Genomic DNA, 20,124 nt, shown 5'->3' with positions numbered 1-20,124 from the left:
GCTTTGATTACTGCTTTGCACACTCTTGGCATTCTCTTGATGAGTTTCAAGAGATAGTCCCCTGAAATGGTCTTCCAACAGTCTTGAAGGCGTTCCCAGAGATGCTTAGCACTTGTTGGCCCTTTTGCCTTCACTCTGCGGTCCAGCTCACCCCAAACCATCTCGATTGGGTTCAGGTCCGGTGACTGTGGAGGCCAGGTCATCTGGCGCAGCAACCCATCACTCTCCTTCATGGTCATAGCCCTTACTTTCAAAGTTTTCCCAATTTTTTGGCTGACTGACTGACCTTTATTTCTTAAAGTAATGATGGCCACTCGTTTTTCTTTACTTAGCTGCTTTTTTTTTTTTGCCATAATACAAATTCTAACAGTCTATTCAGTAGGACTATCAGCTGTGTATCCACCTGACTTCTCCTCAATGCAACTGATTGTCCCAACCCCATTTATAAGGCAAGAAATCCCACTTATTAAACCTGACAGGGCACACCTGTAAAGTGAAAACCATTTCAGGTGACTACCTCTTGAAGCTCATTAAGAGAATGCCAAGAGTGTGCAAAGCAGTAATCAAAGCAAAAGGTGGCTACTTTGAAGAACCTAGAATATGACATATTTTCAGTTGTTTCACACTTGTTTGTTATGTATATAATTCCACATGTGTTAATTCATAGTTTTGATGCCTTTAGTGTGAATCTACAATTTTCATAGTCATGAAAATAAAGAAAACTCTTTGAATGAGAAGGTGTGTCCAAACTTTTGGTCTGTACTGTATATATATATAGCGGTTAAAAAAAAGTTAAACTTTTATTAAATAACAAAAATGCACCATTTTCCATTGAAATGTTTTTATTTTCTATGGAAGAAATTGCAAAAATAAAATCCCCTCCACATATTTGATAATGCCGCTTCTGTAAAGACCTGCACTACACAGTTATGAAACTTGCCAAAAAAAGGCCAGAATTGCTGGAGGGTTTTGTGTGGCTACATTGATGGAAAAATAAAATAGTTCTAGCTCTTGGAATTCAACAATGAAAAAAGTGGAAAAGAAATTGCTTAAGGGGTTTGTGCTGGGTAAATTAAAATGGTAATTTTATGTGTAAATTAAATTGTATGTGACTTTTCTGGTTTTTAATATGTATTAAGCTAATTTCTGTGGTATGGGGCACAGGTGGGCAGAGGAACCATATTACAGCTTATGGGTAGATCTGCGTCTATGGTGTTAGAATGCTTCTGTTTTCCTTATAAGTGTTGCTGACTGGTAATGCAGCCTGTATCTCCAAGTATAAATTTGGGAGATTTAAAATAAAAGCTATTTCGGGTTAGCTCTCCCTCAGGCAAGAAAAGCACATTACAAATGTTTGTTGTTGTAAACTTGTAATCGGCCATAAAGAAGTTGTCTGAGTAAAAAAAATGCTGAAAGGCAAGAAAAGTGTTAAAATAACAAATGCACACTCATCGGTCCAAAACCTCCTCTGTTGTAAAATAACAAAATAATGCATACTCCCCAGTCCAAAACCCCTGCTTTAACATAAAAAGCTAATGCTGTACTTATCGGCTCTAAAATAACTAAATAATGCAAACTCACTTTGCTCCAGCACCGCTTCTTCGACTCTTCACGCTGCTGCAGCCAGGATATCATCTTCTTGGCTGCAGTAGTGATGTACTGATATATTGCATGTGAGAGATCTCTGATACCAGTGATACCAGCAGTCAGATGTGATTATACGTGGCCAAGTTACCACTGCAGCCATATAAACAAAGCAGTTTTGCTGGATTGGAGGGGGATTGAACCAGGGAATATGCATTCATTTGCTATTATTTTTTGTTTTAAAGGGGTTGTCTCATCTGAGACAATAGGGGCATATTGCCTAAACAGACCCCTGAAAGTGGTGGAGGGCACACTGCGCATGTGCAGCTGCCCTCCATTCATCTCTATGGGGCACTGGCTCAGCCATTTCCGTCGGGCCCATAGAAGTGAATGGGAGTGGTGAGTGGTCATTGCATGTGCACTCCCATTCACTTCTATGGGGAGAGTGCTTGGTGGTGGCCGGACCGTAGTCCTTCGGCCACCATTTTTGCTTGCTCCGTTCTTGATATAAGGCGGGGACCTGCACCTATCAGACAATGGAGGCATATCCTAGTGATATGCCCCCATTCTCTCAGATGAGACAACCCCTTTAAAGGGTTGTTTAGGATTTAGATTTTTTTTATTTTTTTTAAAGAAACCGCACCACTCTTGTTCACAGGTTGATGGGTTGTTTGTGATGCTGCAACCTAGCTGCATTCAATGGAATGGGGCTGAGCTGCAATACCAGACACAGCCTATGGACGAGTGTGGAGGTGTTTTTATGAAAGAAAAACAAACCAGTTTTCTCAATCCTAGTCCGTTATTTTAGAGAAGAACTCTGGCTGGGTGAAGTTGAAGTCCACTGGGTAGTGGTGGTTCTGGTGTAGGACCGGAAGGGCTGGCATCATGTATCAATAAGCACTGCTAACACGACACCTGAATGTGGGTGACACATCCAGATCAGCTAGAATGTATTGATGCCTATTAATAGTCTCCTATGTGTATACATCACGGCTAATGCTCTTCCTCAAATTCTTCCCCTGGGTGTAATTTGTTATTTAAGGAGTAGGGCTTCATCTGGTGTAGCACCTGTCCTAGGCAGCCCTGCAAACCAAATCCTTTCTAAAGGAGTCATGAGCATGTATGCACCACTAACAATAATTACCATGTAACGCCATCTTGGATTAATAGGCTGCATTGCTTTATCAATGGTAAAATACTACAGATGAGCGAAGTATTATAAAATTCGATTTGGCTGCTCATTCTGAGGCTCATTTCCATATATTAAAACATCAAGATGTCTTCAGCTGCCAAGTGCACGTGTAACAGGCCAGCCAGTTTCATAGGTACAAATCTGCTGATAGATGCCCTTTAACACTACAAAATATAGACCAAACCATTAACTTCTAAGTGCGGTTTTAGTTTGGTGCAGCATTCTCCTGGGCCCCTTCTGTCTAAGGCCCCAGGGCCCCTCATGAAAGATAACCACACAAGACTAGACATTAGAATTGTTTATTTCATACATATTCATAGTTTCTGTAACACACCCTGAATTTCCCATGTTAATGTATACCTGGAACTTTTTTATATTTCAGGTTTTTGGACATTTCGTTAAAAGTTATAATGCGGACAATGTGGTTTGCTGGTGGCTTTCATTGGGTGACTGTAAAGGGAAGACAAGCCTTGCCTGCAGAAGCTCCGATTCTCACTCTGGCTCCACACTCTTCCTATTTTGATGCCATTCCAGTAACTATGACAATGGCTTCCATTGTCATGAAGGCTGAAAGCAAAGACATTCCTGTTTGGGGAAGTGAGTTGCGATTAAGAAACTAAAGTTGAAAAGTGCAAAGAAGTAGAACTTTTGTGTACATGGTATTGGCCCTTCAAACAGCTCCCCTAGGAGGGAGCAGGAATACAGGCTATAGGTTTGTTGTTGCCTGTATTGATGCACCTTCCCACCGCCTGCTCTCTAAGCAGAGATATAAAAATATTGTATATTACTGTATTACCGTGAATTCTGAGATCTGGGAATAAAATAAGCTTGACAGGAGCATAAAAAGTTTTTTAAACAATTATATATATATATATATATATATATATATATATATATACACACACAAAAGATAACTTACCGGTACTTTACTCTGTATTTTAACAGTCACCTTTGCCGTGAGCAAATGAGCGAGCTCCCTATCAACCAGTTCCCAACAAGGCATCTGGCCAATGCCCATATGATACAAAGAGAGGTTGTAGTGGCAAGACCCCTGTTGCCTAGATGATGTCCTTAAGTGGAGCTAACCTCTTTGTTACATGCCTAGCTGTTTTCTAGCTTCCTAGCCCCTCATAAAGATCTTCAATGTACAGTATGCATGTACAGTTGATTCAGAAACGCGGCCAGGTACTACTAACCAACTACATTACAGGGATTTAAAGGGAAAGAACCACCAAAATAAACCTTGCCACACAACAACTTTGTATATTACAAAATTTTTGTACTTTAAACCTTTCTACTTTACAACCTAAGAAGGTTAAGTTCATACAGGGCAGATTTGTAACAGATGTTTCTGCATCGGTCCCGTTCATCTGAACGGGGCTTGTAGCAGTCCATTGACATCCACTGAACTGATTTGAAGTTGCAAAAACGTCTGCAATAAATCTACCACGTGTGAGAATATAAATGTGGAATCGTAGTTCTTTCTGTAGAAGTAACTAAAAGTTTGTTATATAAATCATTTGATTAAAGAATTGGGTATTTTTTATATTCAACGTTTAGAGGAAATGTCTTTTTTTTTTAAAAGTAAGATACAAATAATATAGGCCACTACTAGAGAGTAGTCAAAGCAGTCCATAACATATCTCTTAACTGTTCCTGTTTCCTGGAACACTTCATTCCCAGGAATTTCCAGTGCTGCCGCTTTGGTCCTCACCGCCGACCACTGAACGGTCAGCTCACCTTGGTCTGTTAGTCCTGAAACTGGAAACTTGAGTGCAAGAAGATAATCCTGGACCGGAAATAGGTTTGACTTACAGGCTGCAGCAGAGATGCAGTCTTAGGCTAGGGCTACATGGCAACATGTTTTGCACAACAAAAAAGGGTTACAGCTACACGGCAACATTTGTTGCACAACATTTCATGCAATGTATTGCAATGGTCTGGCAGTGCATGCTGCGCTGGGACTTGACAGTTGCAGAAAAATCTCCTAATTTTGTATGGCACATAACCACTGCAGCCAATCATTGGCCTTAGCAATATTGTGCCATATACTGCTGAAGCCATTGATCTGCTGCAGCAGTCCCATTCTGTAGAAAGCTACTTTACTGCTGCTGCCTGTACAGACCAGTGGTGGGGATTGGAACAACAGCACTGAAAACTGTATGAAATGGTGAGTGTATATTTTTGAATTTTTAGGAACTTTAGGGAAATTTATAAATGAGTGGGAAAAACCCTTTATTCATGATAGTCTATGTAACCCCCTCAAAGAAGATTTTTTTAAATGGTGACAAAATTTGGCAGCAAATTCATGGCCTAGAACACATACATACTGTACCTAAACCTGCACACAAAGCATGCGCCACAAACAAACTGCAAACATATACACAAATACATGCACACACACTTGTCTATGTATACACAACCAAAATTCTCTACATGCTTGCCTTTGGCAGCCCAATATAATGGGAGCTACTGCATTTTCAGTTTTGGTACCAACACTAGGCAATAACCAGATTATGCCTTGTATATTAAAGGGGATGTCCGGGAATTAATGAAAATACTTAAATATTACTTTATTATTACTTTCTTAATATTAAATATTACTTTATTATAACTATATTCCAAATACCTTTCCTTAGTTAGAATGGCTTGTTTTGTCTAGGGAAGAATTATCAGAAGAAATAAATTGGCTGCCGTCCTATTAGCACACACAAAACCTGTCCTAATCACACAGCAGGACAAGTTACTTCATAACACTGAGATGAAGAGCTGCCTCAGCCTCCTGTCTGCTCTGCTTGTCAGGGATTATGACCAGGAATACAACTGATAAGATCTTCATCTAAATCTCTGTAGGAATGGAGTTCATGAGGAGACATGAAGTACAGAGACGAGGGACAGGACAGACTAGTAATGTGAGCCTGTGGTAATGGAGACTGCATACAAGTGCTGCTGCTCATCAGCCACATCCCCACCCTCCTCTCTGTACTTCATGTCTCCTTATGAGCTCCATTCCTACAGAGATTCAACTAAACATCTTATCAGATGTATTCAGGACCATAATCCCTGACAAGTAGAAGATAAGGATGAGGCAGTTCTTTGACTTAGAGTTGATTAGGAACTTGCCCTCCTGTGGGATTAGATAAATCACTGCAAAAGGTGCACCATAATGATATGCAACTGACAATACTGGCTAATCCCTCAGGCTGATGTTAAATACTGAGACTTTAGCCAATGTATTCCAGTCAGGAACACAACGGGGCCCTTTTGTACCACCGTCAAGGTATCTCAGTGTGGCATGGATCCTACCACTAGACTACCTATGGTGTGTGTACATGGTCCGTATTGTCAGTTGCATATCATTGTGATGCACCTTTTGCAGTGATTTATGTATTTGTATTTTTTCATCCACACACTACTCCATCTTGTGTAGGATGCCTTTGTGGTGCATGTGGTCCGCTGCCGACATCCTCCATTGTATGCATTTTTTGCTGGGGATTTCCGCTAGCAACGGATCACATGTGGAGGAATTGCTCCCCCGGTTATAAACCTGCTACAGTGTTTGGGGTTATTGAGCATTTCCTCCCATTTAGGCCACTTTATTTTAGTGATTTTCCTGTGTGATTAGGACAGGTTTTGTGTGTACTAATAGGACGGCGGCCATTTTATGTCCCCTAATGATTGCTCTGTAGACAAAACGAGCCATTATAACTAATGAAAGGTATTTGGGAATATTTTTCTAATAAAGTAATATTTAAGTATTTTCATTTTCTTAATTCCCAGAGAGCATTTTTAATTTCTCAGTATGGTCTTATTCTTTAAGCTAATTGCATTAACTACCATATCTTTCTGACCATTCAGCAGGCACCCCAATACTGTGCCTGCTGTGCTCCCCTATGCCCCCAAATACAATGTTGTTATATTGGCACTAGTAATATTGTCCTTCCTATAGTGTTCCAGTTGTAATAATGCTCCCCTACAAAAAATATATATATACTAACCTGATTCCCATTCCGTGTTGTTATTTGCGGTGCATGCCACAAGCTTCTTCTTCCCTGCTCTCTGAGATACCTGTGTTCCCACACATGCAATCACAATGATGTCATTGCTACCTTCTATGCCGTTCACACACTCTCGTAAGCTTTAGGCCTGTAAAGGTAAATGACAGGGAATGGAGCCTTCTCCTACCATAATATTCGATTCGGTCACTGTCCTAAGGGCACCGGAGGCTCACCTAGCAGACCTGCCCAGCCCACAGGCAAGGTACTTATGTACCTGTTGCTCACAGTGTTAATTAATGCTGCACGGGTCAGGTTTTTATGTACCTGGCCAGCGGCCATGAGAAGGGTGCCTGCAGCTAGCCACCCTCTAGACAGTGACCCACCGGGCAGTTTTCCTTAGGGTCTATGGCCACTCCTACCCTTCTAGCAAGATATTGTTCCTTTAAAGTTTCTTCACGCGTGCAAAAACTTGGATTGATTCCAAAATAAATTTTCTCAAGCCAAAAGGAAAGTGTAGTTTCTTGAGAAAGTTAATAGACCAAAACCATGTTCATTAGATTAAAGAAATTTAGCAAAAGGTCTGCTAAATAATTATAGCTTTTATCTGCGCTGGAACAAAACATTTAACAAGGTTTAGGATGTTTGTTTTCTACTTAGATTCACCTTTTGTTAGTTTATAATCTGAATTTCCGGCTTGTTGGTGATGTTTGCCGTTACAGTGGGGACTGTAGATTAATCATATTATTCCTTTCTAGGACTAAACAGAAAAAAACTGATGAATAATTTCTTTTTTTTATTTTCCAGCATTAATTAATTTTATTCGACCAGTGTTTGTTTCCCGCTCTGATCAAGATTCTAGGAAAAAAACAGTAGAAGAAATCAGGCGACGAGCCCAGTCAAATGGTATTTGGCCACAGGTATGATGAATGTATAAAAATTGTATTTTTGATTAGAGCTGGCAGGTTCGGGGTTTAAGTGAATTACGTAATGGATTCCGTTCTCACAGAATCCATCACGTAATTCAATGCCGGCATGCTGCATAATACAAGTGTATGGCCAGCCCCGAGGCTTCCCTTCTGCTGGCCATACACTTGTATTATGAGGGCATGCAAAACATCTAAAGGCATTCCGTGTGGCATGCCGACATTGAATTACGTTATGGATTGTGTGAGAAGGGAATCCATTACGTAATTCACTTAAACCCCGAACCCAAACTCGAACCTGCCAAAAGGCAGGTTTTTCTCAACTCTAGTATTTTTCTATTTTATTTGAAACCATTTCCTACCTTTTGAAAGAAAAGTGATACCCTAGATAACCCCTTTAAGGATTCCATGGTGCCCATTAAAATGAGTAGGCCTTCCATATCATGCACGGACATCTTTGATCCTATGAGAAATGCTGTTTGTTGCAGAAGTATTCTCCAGCTATAGACCAGGGTTCTTAACCGGAAACTCCTCTGTTAACTCCAGATTTATTAATAGCATATTTGAAAATAGGTTTTCGACATCAGATAGATATAGTTACATATATGCACAGACTCCACTACGTGACTTATTAACCCCTCCAGAATATACTTCTGTTAGGTTCCTTTTTTGTCCTGATGGGATTGGATCCCATTATTGACTGCTCTACTACCTCCTCCTCCATCGCTTTTCTACCCTTTCTATTTCATTCTAAGATGGAGATTACTGATCATTATGTTTTACTCTGCTTTCTAAGAGAAGACACATATGGTGTTCTTCAGACTCTTAAGATCAGTAATGTCTCCTTATTGTAAAAGTAATGAAGACTGCTAAGTACCGATAGCGCCCCTATTTGATATGATAGGTTTAACACATTTTTGCTTTTTCCCTTGTTTAAAGGTAATGATCTTCCCAGAAGGAACATGCACCAACAGATCCTGTCTGATTACCTTCAAACCTGGTAGGATATGAGATTGTATGGAATATGTCAGGCTATGTGTATAATTGTCTGGTGTGATGTAGTAATGCATAACTATAAACCATAAATCGGCCTATGCCAGGTAAAATGATTTGTGGTAGTGACCCATGGATATAGGTTCTGGATCACCATGTTCACACAAGTAATATATTGGTGATATTTACACTACTTTATGTTACTCTGTACTCATTGTATGCTTTGGATACTTCACTCACTCCAGCTGCCTGTTTGCTCATGTGTGTCCTTTGATGTCCATTTGTGACGTTTCTCTCTATACCAATCCATTGTAAGACACTTCTGGTGCTCTTGTTTTCCGTGTACACAGTGAAAGTTGATATAGGAGAACAAAAAGCTTGTTGTGCAGAACTGTTCAGGAAAAACATTAACCACTTAAAGAGGACCGGTAACTTCTCCTGATATGTCTGTTTTAGCTGCTGCTTTCCCTATGTTAGAAATTTCTGGATCATGTATTTTTATGACTTTATTTTGTACCATTAGTTCATTATTCCTGCTAGAATTTATGACTAGATTACTAGAAGTTTGTATTGAAGGTCCAGATGGATGTTACAGGTTGGGGCTGTGTCCCTTCACAGTTTGACAATGGCAGCACAGATTGGATAATTTTGGACTATACAAAGAAACACCCTCAACTGGAAACAACCAGCTGTACCTTCACAGCGAACTTTTAGCAGGAATAGTAAAGGAATGGTACAAGATACAGTTATAAGAATATATGCTTCAGAATTCTGGTTACAAGAGGAATACAAGTACTATAATTTCACTTTATAAGACGCACCTAGGTTTTAGAAAAGGGAAACAAGGACACAATATTTTTTATCAGACCTCAGGACAGATTCCAAATCTTTATCAGGCCCCCAAAATAGACCCCCAGTTTTCATCAAACTTCAGATCAGATCCCCATATCAGACCTCAGATCAGATCCCCATATCAAACCTCAGATCAGATCCCCATAGCAGACCTCAGATCAGATCCCCATAGCAGACCTCAGATCAGATTCTCAGATCAGACCTCAGAGCAGAAACCCATATCATACCTCAGATCAGAAACCCACATCAGACCTAAGATTAGATCCCCATATCAGACCTCAGATCAGATCCCCATATCAGACCTCAGATCAGATCCCCATATCAGACCTCAGATCAGATCCCCATATCAGACCTCAGATCAGATCCCCATATCAGACCTCAGATCAGATCCCCATATCAGACCTCAGATCAGATCCCCATATCAGACTTTAGATCAGATCCCCTTATCAGACATCAGATCCCTTTATCAGACCTCAGATCAGATCCCCTTATCAGACCTCAGATCAGATCCCCTTATCAGACCTCAGATCAGATCCCATTATCAGACCTCAGATCAGATCCCATTATCAGACCTCAGATCAGAAACCCATATCATACCTCAGGTCAGAAACCCATATCAAACCTCAGATCAGATCCCCATATTAGACCACTATAACAAACCACAGATCACATCCCCATATGAAACTTAAGATCAAACCCCTGTATTGGATCAGACCCCCATGTCAGAGCTCTGATCAGACCCCCTTCAGAGCTCAGATTAGAGGTCAATCAGAGATAAAAATAAATAAATTAACTTACCTCTCCTGCTACTCTGCTGCTCCGGTGGTCTCTGCTGCAGTTACTGCTCCTTGTTTCCAGGGCGCGCTGCCCTGTGACCTGACTGCGCACACTATGTCTTCACGCTGTATGCCGTCAGGACAGTGCAGCAAGGTGCCTGGAAAAAGACCAGGGAGCCGTGAGTACAGCCAGCGCTACATGCACCACTCTCCATGCCTCCTGCGTACCAGTGAGCACTTTTACTAGTGAGCACATCCTTTATGATATGTCTGGTCAACATGTTTTTAACGTATTGTAAACATATATTTAAACCTAGCGCCTCTAGTTTTTGTTTTTTAGACTTTTTAGATATTGAAACTTTGATCAGTATAAAAACTTAAAACTGTCATAGACCCTTGCAGTGTACCTAATGGACATATAGGAAATGTTTCTATTCTCTAAAACATAAAATAGCATGGATGGTACAGTGCAGTACAGATCTAGTATGAACGGTAGTGTTAATGTTTAGAGCTTTTTTGATTAAATTAAACTGACTGTGTCTACAGCTTCCCCTAGTTGAAATAACAGAATCATCAGCACAAATAGACAGAATCGTTTTACCATGTTGGCATTTTTTTTCTGCCTCTCAATCCTGGCACAAAAATAAGATGATGAGGAAAGACTAACTGTTGAATGGAGCCTGTAAATAATCCGCAGTTTAATCTGCGGGATTGGTTTCTGATAAAGCCTGTCATTTGTTTGATGTTTTTTCACTGTCGAAAAACATGAAAGTAATTATATGAGAATCACTTTTCAGGGCACCTTTTTATGACCCTTAACTCTTTAAAGGAACATAAAGTTAAAAACTAAACAAAATTAAAAACAAAATACAATGGAGACCTGACATGCTAGTGTGTTTCACTTCTTCCTGTTCTGTCCTATGTTCTAATACAGAACAGAAAAAACCCACCACCCATGTTCTTTCCACCTTTTCCTCCTGCATGTAGAGATGGAAATAGTTTGGAAAGAAGGTTGGGCCTATTTTAGCTCTCTGCAGTGGTCCAGCATCAGGTGCAGGCAGTGCTGTTTCCGTCGGTTCTACAGACTCGAATGGAGCAGCGGTAGAGCATGAAGGGGCCTTGTTTATTGCCGTAGGGAGAGGGGGAAGAATGCCAGCAACGTTTGGTGCTACTTACCTGTTGAAGAATAAAGGATGAGGCATCATGAAAACAAACTCGCCCACAATGTTTCCCCTGACAGTAGACATTGTGAGACAAGCTGCCCCCAACCACAGTATATAACGTAGAGTTTATGGCTAGCTGCATGTATTGTTCTGCGCCTCGATATGTCCGTTTTGCAAACAAAGTCCACAAAATGTGCAACACACACCCACTGAAGTCAATGGGTTTGCAAAATATGTGGCTGTAACAGAGACCACATCTGTATTTTGCGGATCCGCGATTTGCAGACTGCAAAACAGATACCGTCATGTCCATTGGGCCTAAAGGTGTTTGTTAGAAAACTAGGAAATGTATCATTACTCAGCACCACTATTGTGGGGTAAAAGTCTCAAATTGTGGCGCATGACTTCTTGATATTCTTGCCGCTTTTCAAGAAAAGGGTGCGGGGCTTCCAGGGCTCCAGATGGCGACCAAAATGGTCGCCAATGCGACTTAGAATTTACAAATGGCGACAAGACTTTTTAGTCTTGTCGCCATTTGCGACTAGACCCGCCGCCGCAGCTCTGCTCAATACAGCGGCAGGCACAGGAGATGATCGTTCTCAGCAGCGCAGGAGGAGTCTCTCCCTCCCCCTGTGCTGCTGCTGCCGCCGCCTCTGCCAATAAGAAGAGGCAGGAGGAGGAGGAGGGGCTGTGGCCACTGCGCCACCAATGAAGAAAACTGACCTGTCATACAAATACAGGAGGCGGGTGCCGGAATCAAATAGCCGGCACCCGACCTTTGTGACAGGGAGCTGCGATCAGCTGCAGTTGAGTTAACCCTTCAGGTGCGGTACCTGAGGGGTTAATTGTAGCTGATCGCAGCCCCCTGTCACAAAGGTCGGGTGCCGGCTATTTGATTCCGGCACCCGCCTCCTGTATTTGTATAAGAAACGTTGGTGGCACAGTGCGGCCCCCCCCCCCAGTATAATAAACATTGGTGGCTCAGTGGGAAGTGCCAATGAGGGTTAAAAATAATAAAAGAAAATTTACTCACCTCCTCCAGTTGATCGCATAGCTGCCGGTCTCCTGTACTTACTTCTTTCTTCAGGACCTGTGGTGACGTCACTGAGCTCATCACCATGGTAATGGATCATGTGATGAGCACAGTGACGTCACCACAGGTCCTGAAGAAAGAAGTAAGTACAGGAGACCGGCAGCTATGCGATCAACTGGAGGAGGTGAGTAAATTTTCTTTTATTATTTTTAACCCTCATTGGCACTTCCCACTGAGCCACCAATGTTTATTATATTGGGGGGGGCACACTGCGCCACCAATGTTTATTATATTGGGGGGGGCACACTGCGCCACCAATGTTTATTATTTTGAGGGGGGGCGCACTGCGCCACCAATGTTTATTATATTGGGGTGATGGGGGGGCGCACTGCGCCACCAATGTTTATTATACTGGGGTGATGGGGGGGCACACTGCGCCACCAATGTTTATTATACTGGGGTGATGGGGGGCGCACTGCGCCACCAATGTTTATTATATTGACCTTCTACTATGCAGTCTGTATTCAGAATGCTATTATTTTCCCTTATAACCATGTTATAAAGGGAAAATAATACAGTGAATAGACTTTCATCCTAGGAACCATGCGTGAAAATCGCGCCGCATCCGCACTTGCTTGCGATTTTCACACAGCCCCATTAACTTCTATGGGGCCTGCGTTGCGTGAAAAACGCACAACAGAGCATGCTGCAATTTTCACGCAACGCACAAGTGATGTGTGAAAATCACCGCTCATGTGCACAGCCCCATAGAAGTGAATGGGTCCGGATTTAGTGCGGGTGCATTCCGGTATTTTGAATGCCGGATCTGGCACTAATACATTCCTATGGGGAAAAATGCTGGATCCGGCATTCAGGCAAATCTTCATTTTTTTTTCGCCGGAGATAAAACCGTAGCATGCTGAAGTTTTATCTTTTGCCTGATCAGTCAAAATGACTGAACTGAAGACATCCTGATGCATCCTGAACGGATTACTCTCCATTCAGAATGCATGGGGATAACACTGATCAGTTCTTTTCCGGTAATGAGCCCCTAGGACTGAACTCTATGCCGGAAAAGAATAACGCCAGTGTGAAAGTACCCTAAAATATTAAGTTTAAATCCCCCCTTTCCCAATTTTACATATAAAATATATAAACAATAAATAAATAAACATATTACATAGCGCTGTCCAAGCTATTAAATTATTCAAAAATATCTCCTATGCGGTGAGCATTCACCATTTTTTAGTCAACTTGTCACCCCAAAAAATAGGATAGGACGGTTCTATTATGGGCCGAATGTTTCATAAAATGCGAAATGCACGCGGCTTTTTTTTTGTTTGTTTTTTTTGCGCGGTATTGAGTATCGCAATACTTTTTTATGGTGACGAAAGCGAATCAAAATTTTGGTTTCAAAACAACCCTACGCCGATCTGATCGGCATAGCGTTGTCACGATACCAAAATTTTGATTCAGTTTCGATTTGGCGACTAAAAATTTGATTTGGCTCCTAAATTTTTCAGTTCAGGAGCCAATGGCTACTAGGTATTTTTTTTAGGCTGGAGCACTGGCTTCCCAAAGCCCACCAGGTTAAGGGCTCATTTAGACGACCGTAGTGTTTTGTGTTATGCAATTTGTGGACCACACATGGTCGGTACTATGATAGAAATGCCTATTCTTGTTTGCTCTATCTTTCTTGCGGGGCCACGGAACGGAACTACAGATGCCGACAGCACACCGTGTGCTGTCTGCATCTTTTTCAGCATTATTGAAGTTAGTGGGTGCGCACCAGTTCCGCCAAATTGCGGAACGGATGACGACCCATTCATACAGTCGTCTGAATGAGCCCTAACTAACTTATCAGAAGCTGGCTTAAGTTATATCTCAAGTCTAGCTGGGTTTATTGACATAATGGGGGGGAACAGATGCGCCTACTTTATAAAGTGGCATCTGCCTATTAAAAAAAGGAGGTGCATCTCACTCCAGTGCACAGGGGAGCAAGACCAAAAAGGGATCAAGATATGTTTTGACATCAGTCTGACCTGTACAACCGGTACTGTACCTGATGAATAGATTGGGCCAACCATTAGATGTGTACTATGTTTTAAAAAAAATCCTTTTTATCCTTCATACATGAACTTTTGCCATGTTGTTTTTTACTTGATGTTAGCAGTACCTAATTAAAGCAGGAATAATTCTGCATTCTTGGATGATTTCTTGGCTGAAGAAATATACAGGTTGGAGCAGCAGCCATGTGCTTCAAGGGATACATCATCCTAAACACACTTTCCTGAGTTGTACCTGTTTTTTTTGGTGAACATACTCATTTTATTGTGTCACATCTATCTCTGCAGACTTACTACATTGGAGTCCTTATAATTGCAATTGTCTATTTTAATTAAGTATAAAACGTTGTTGAAAAGCTTCTTCTTAATAGTATGTTATGCAGTACGTCCTATAGAAAGTTAATTGGAAATTTTTGAATCACTGCTTTAAGAGTGACAAACTTGTGGCCATCATGGGGAAGGCAATTATGGCTGTAGTTCTTTTCATTGCATATATAGAATTTACTTTTATACAGGACTGAATACTCCACATATTTAGTGTAGCTGAAACTGCATTACTTGTTGTTTTTAAAGGGGTTGTCTCATCACCGACAATGGGGGCATATCGCTGGGACCCACACCTATATCGAGAACAGAGCCCCGAAAGTGTTGGAATGTGCTCTGCGCATGTGCAGCCGCCCTCCATTCATTTTCTATGGGTTCCGCCGAAAATAGCTGAGCGCTGGCTTGGCTATTTCTGTCGGGCTCATAGAAGTGAATGGGAGTGGTGGCCGGTCATGCTCGGTGTGCTCCCACTCACCTCTGTGGGTGGTGGCAGGACCGGAGTCCTCCAGCCACCACCTTGTGGGGCTCTGTTCCCGATATAGGTGCAGGTCCCTGCGGTATGCCCCCATTGTCTATAATGAGAAAAAACATCTTTAAAGGGTTTCTGTCACCAGGATTAACCCTATTAAACTGGCTGACATTAGCGATGTGTTAGTGTCAGCAGACCCTAACTCTTATTCTTAGGCTTATTGATGCACAATTTTAACTTTGATGATATGCAAATTAGCCTCTAGGTGCGGGGGGGGGGGGGGGGCATTGCTCCTACTCCTAGAGGCTCCATTCTCCCGCCTCAAGTCACACCCTGCCATCCTTGATTAACAGGGCCAGCGTTTTTCTTCTCCTGCCGGCCCTGTGTGCTAGATAAATCTCGCGCCTGCGCAGTGCCATTTACCCAGCACACAGGGCTGTCAGGAGGAGATGAACGCTGCCTGGCCCTATTAATCAATCAAGGACGGCAGGGCGTGACCTGATGTGGGAGAACAGAGCCTCTAGGATCAGGAGCAACGTCTCCCCCCCAACCCCCCCCCCCCCCCCCCCGCTCCTAGAGGCTAATTTGCATATCATCAAAGTTTAAATTGTGCAGTAACCAGGGCATCCATAAGAATAGGAGAGTTAGGGTCTGTTGACATTAGCACATGGCTAATGTCAGCCAGTTTAATAAGGTTAATTCTGGTGACAGAAACTCTTTAAGTCTTCTACTTTCATAGTTTTTGAGATGAGCACCTCAAGGTTAAATAAAATATTACCATGTTATAGAATGAGCACTTATCTTGTATCTATTCAGTGTGTTCCATGTACAGTAATATAAATACCTTGGCCCTTTTCTATTCCTTTGTATGTTTGTGCTTCATATAGCACTCCTAGTCAGCGTGCAGGCTCTAGACCAGGTTAGCAATTAGTAGGTCCATCCCACCGTGCATATGGAGTCTGACCCATGTGTATGGCAAGTCTTGGAAATGCTGAGTAGATAAGCTGAGCTTCGACAAGTGAACACAAGACCTGAGTCATGATAAAATTAATCTTCTTTAGAAAATCAAATATCTTGCTCCAAGGTGATACTTTGGACTAACTTTGACCTTTTGGAAACATGAATGATGCCTGCTTTATTTTAGAACATATGGCGTAAAAAGTAGGGTTATTATTTTTTGAATATTAAGTAACGGCCAGCTGTATGCACATGACTGTGGTGGTGAACAGGTCCTAGGGACCATTTTATATCGCTCACTGGAACTACGGGAATAGGGATCACAAAGTAATCTTGATTGTGCAGCCATATCAGACTTTCTTGACGCCTTGACATCACCTCAGGTTAGAAATAAAAGATTTTGTATAAAGATGTGAGACCTATGATTTATGATTTAGCCCAAGAATTGGTTTCACATATGAAGATGATTGCTTTATGTTTGCTTATATATATATATATATATATATATATATATATATATATATATATATATACAGTCCTGATCAAAAGTTTAAGACCACTTAAAAAAAGGCAAAAAATCATATTTAGCATTGCTGGATCTTAACAAGGTTCCAAGTAGAGCTTCAACATGCAATAAGAATAAATGGGAGTGAGACAAAACATTTTTTGAGCATTCAATTTAATGAAAACGACGAATAAACTGAAACAGGCTGTTTTTCAGCTGATCAAAAATTTAGGACCACACCTCCAAAAAAGAAACTAAACCCCCCCAAAACAGAAATCCAACTTCCAAACATGAATTCAGTAATGAGTAGCTCCGCCTTTATTGTTTACCACTTCAAAAATTTGTTTCGGCATGCTTGATGCAAGCGTTTCCATGAGGTGAGTGGGAACATTTCTCCAAGTGGTGAAGACAGCCGCACGAAGGCCATCTACTGTCTGGAACTGTTGTCCATTTTTGTAAACTTCCCTTGCCATCCATCCCCAAAGGTTCTCAATTGGATTTAGATCAGGGGAACACGCAGGATGGGCCAAAAGAGTGATGTTATTCTCCTGGAAGAAGTCCCTTGTCCTGCGGGCATTGTGTACTGTAGCGTTGTCCTGTTGAAAAACCCAGTCGTTACTACACAGACGAGGGCCCTCAGTCATGAGGAATGCTCTCTGCAACATCTGGACATAGCCAGTGGCCGTTTGACGTCCTTGCACTTCCTGAAGCTCCATTGTTCCACTGAAGGAAAAAGCACCCCAGACCATTATGGCGCCCCCTCCACTGTGGCGCGTAGAAAACATTTCAGGTGGGATCTGCTTGTCATGCCAGTAACGTTGGAAACCATCAGGACCATCAAGGTTAAATTTTTTCTCATCGGAGAATAAAACTTTCTTCCACCTTTGAATGTCCCATGTTTGGTGCTCTCTTGCAAAGTCCAAACAAGCAGTTCTGTGGCGTTCAAGGAGACGAGGTCTTTGAAGAAGTTTTTTTGTTTTTGAAGCCCTTCAGTCTCAGATACCGTCTGATGGTTATGGGGCTGCAGTCAGCACCAGTAAGGGCCTTAATTTGGGTCGAGGATCGTCCAGTGTCTTGACGGACAGCCAATTGGATCCTCCGGCTCAGTGCTGATGAAATTTTTTTGGGTCTTCCACTTGACTTTTTTGTTCCATAACCCCTCAGCAGCGATGGCGCGCTGTGAGAGATCCTGCTTATGCAGTTCAACAACCCGACCACGTTCAAAAAGGGAGAGTTTTTTTGCCTTTGCCATCACAATGTGTGACTACCTGACAGAAAATGACAATGAATCCACATCTTTGCACAGATTTGGCCTTTTAAAGGCATGTGGTCCTAAACTTTTGATCAGCTGAAAAACAGCCTGTTTCAGATTATTCGTTGTTTTCATTAAATTGAATGCTCAAAAAATGTTTTGTCTCACTCTCATTTCTTCTTGTTGCATGTTGAAGCTCTACTTGGAACCTTGTTAAGATCCAGCCATGCTAAATATGATTTTTTGCTATTTTTCAAGTGGTCTTAAACTTTTGATCAGGACTGTACTGTGCACACAGTAAACTGTGATTCCCCGGCCCGACTGTGCTCATTCAATGCGCACGCGCCGATATCGAGTTCATCGGCGCATGCGCGGGATTACGGACGGGAGGAGGGAGGTTAGAGCAGAGACTAAGGGCGGGCAGACGCGGCCGAGGGGGAGTGGCTTCATATGAAAATTACCCAGGGGCCTGGGCACCGGCTATTGTAACGCCGCCCCTGGGCACCTTCACAGCCTCATTTGCATGTGGATTAAAAGTGTTTTTCTGCAGAACGGTGATAGCAAGGAACAAATGGTAAGCAAAGTTTTAATAGGGGTGATGCCGTGTACATAACACTGTTGTTAGGTTAATAGGGTGAATCTGCGTGAAAGACTCCCTATAAAGGGAATCTGTCATCAACTTTATGCTGACCTCACTGAAGGCAGCATAAATTAGTGACATAAATGCTGATTTCAACAGTGTGTCACTCATGAGCTAAAAGTAAGTGGTTGCTGAGAACCAGCATCATAGTCATTGCAGCACAGGCCTTGAGAAGAGTCAAATCTACTTGAGAAGAGTCATGGTTATTCATAATCTCCTGCACTCACCCATCTGCTGATGATTGGCAGTTCTCTCCTAGAGAGAAAGGGAGAAAACTAGGTAGAAGACTGTCAGTCATTAGCAGGTGGGCAGGGAGAGCAAGTATTCATGGATAACCATGACTCTTTTCAGGTGGCCATGACTCTTTTCCAGGCCCAGTCTGCAATGATTGTGATGTTGGTTCTCAGCAACCACTTACTTTTAACTTATAAATGACAGACCGCTAAAATCAACTCACCTGTCTCTACTTTATACTGCCGTTAGTATGGGCAGCATAAAGTTGATGACAGGTTCCCTTTAAAGGGGTATTACACTTTCAGCAAATAAAGGGTTCTATATCAATTTCATTTTCTTTTCACGAAAATCTTTATAGTTTACTTCCAGAAAATGAAAGTTTGTTCTATTCATGAGTAGTAGGGATCGACCGATTATCGGTTTTACCGATATTATCGGCCGATATTCAGGATTTTGAAAGTTATCGGTATCGGCATCTATTTTGCCGATATTCCTATAACAAATTGGGAACAAGGATCTCTCCGTGTTCCCTCAGCAGCACAGAGGAGAAGGAAACACTGTCTCCCTCCCCCTGTCCCGCTGCCACCAATGAGAGAAGGGAGGACAAGAGGAGGGGAGGGGCTGTGGCCACTGCGCCACCAATGAAGATAACTCTCTCATTAATTCATATACAGGAGACGGGAGCTGGCTGCAGAATCACATAGCCGGCTCCCGACCTCTATGACAAGTAGCTGCAACCTGCGGTAGTTAACCCCTCAGGTGCTGCACCTGAGGGATTAACTGCCGCGGATCGCAGCTAACGCTCATAGAGGTCGGGAGCCGGCTATGTGATTCTTCAGCCAGATCCCGCCTCCTGTATATGAATTAATGAGAGAGTTATCTTCATTGGTGGCGCAATGCGCCCCCCCCAACCCCAGTATTAATCATTGGTGGCGCAGTGCGCCCCCCCACCCAAGCCCCCCAGTATTAATCATTGGTGGCAGTGGCCACAGGGTCCCCTCTCCCCTCCTCCTCAGTGGCAGTTCCAATCGGAGCCCCAGCAGTGTAAGCCTGGGGCTCCGATCGGTTACCATGGCAGCCAGGACGCTATTGAAGCCCTGGCTGCCATAGTCGGCTCCCTTTCTGCTGTGTGCTCAAAACACAGAGCAGCAGGGACAGTGTGA

General features: G+C 42.4%; 1 protein-coding gene across 2 annotated transcripts in view; it reads left to right on the top strand.

Moving 5' to 3' along the window:
- The window catches only part of LPCAT1 (lysophosphatidylcholine acyltransferase 1), a 131,541-nt gene that overhangs the window by 82,994 nt on the left and 28,423 nt on the right, over positions 1-20,124 (top strand). For both annotated transcript variants that reach the window (XM_040431306.1, XM_040431305.1), the window contains 3 exons: positions 3,159-3,373; positions 7,579-7,691; positions 8,637-8,697. In XM_040431306.1, coding sequence (XP_040287240.1) covers positions 3,159-3,373; positions 7,579-7,691; positions 8,637-8,697 — 389 coding nt within the window. The remainder of the gene's footprint in view (positions 1-3,158; positions 3,374-7,578; positions 7,692-8,636; positions 8,698-20,124) is intronic.

Source organism: Bufo bufo, chromosome 5, assembly GCF_905171765.1.
Source record: "Bufo bufo chromosome 5, aBufBuf1.1, whole genome shotgun sequence".
Lineage (NCBI taxonomy): Eukaryota > Metazoa > Chordata > Amphibia > Anura > Bufonidae > Bufo > Bufo bufo.
The sequence above is the reverse complement of the archived record's forward strand: the minus strand, read 5'-3'. Positions and strand labels throughout refer to the sequence as shown.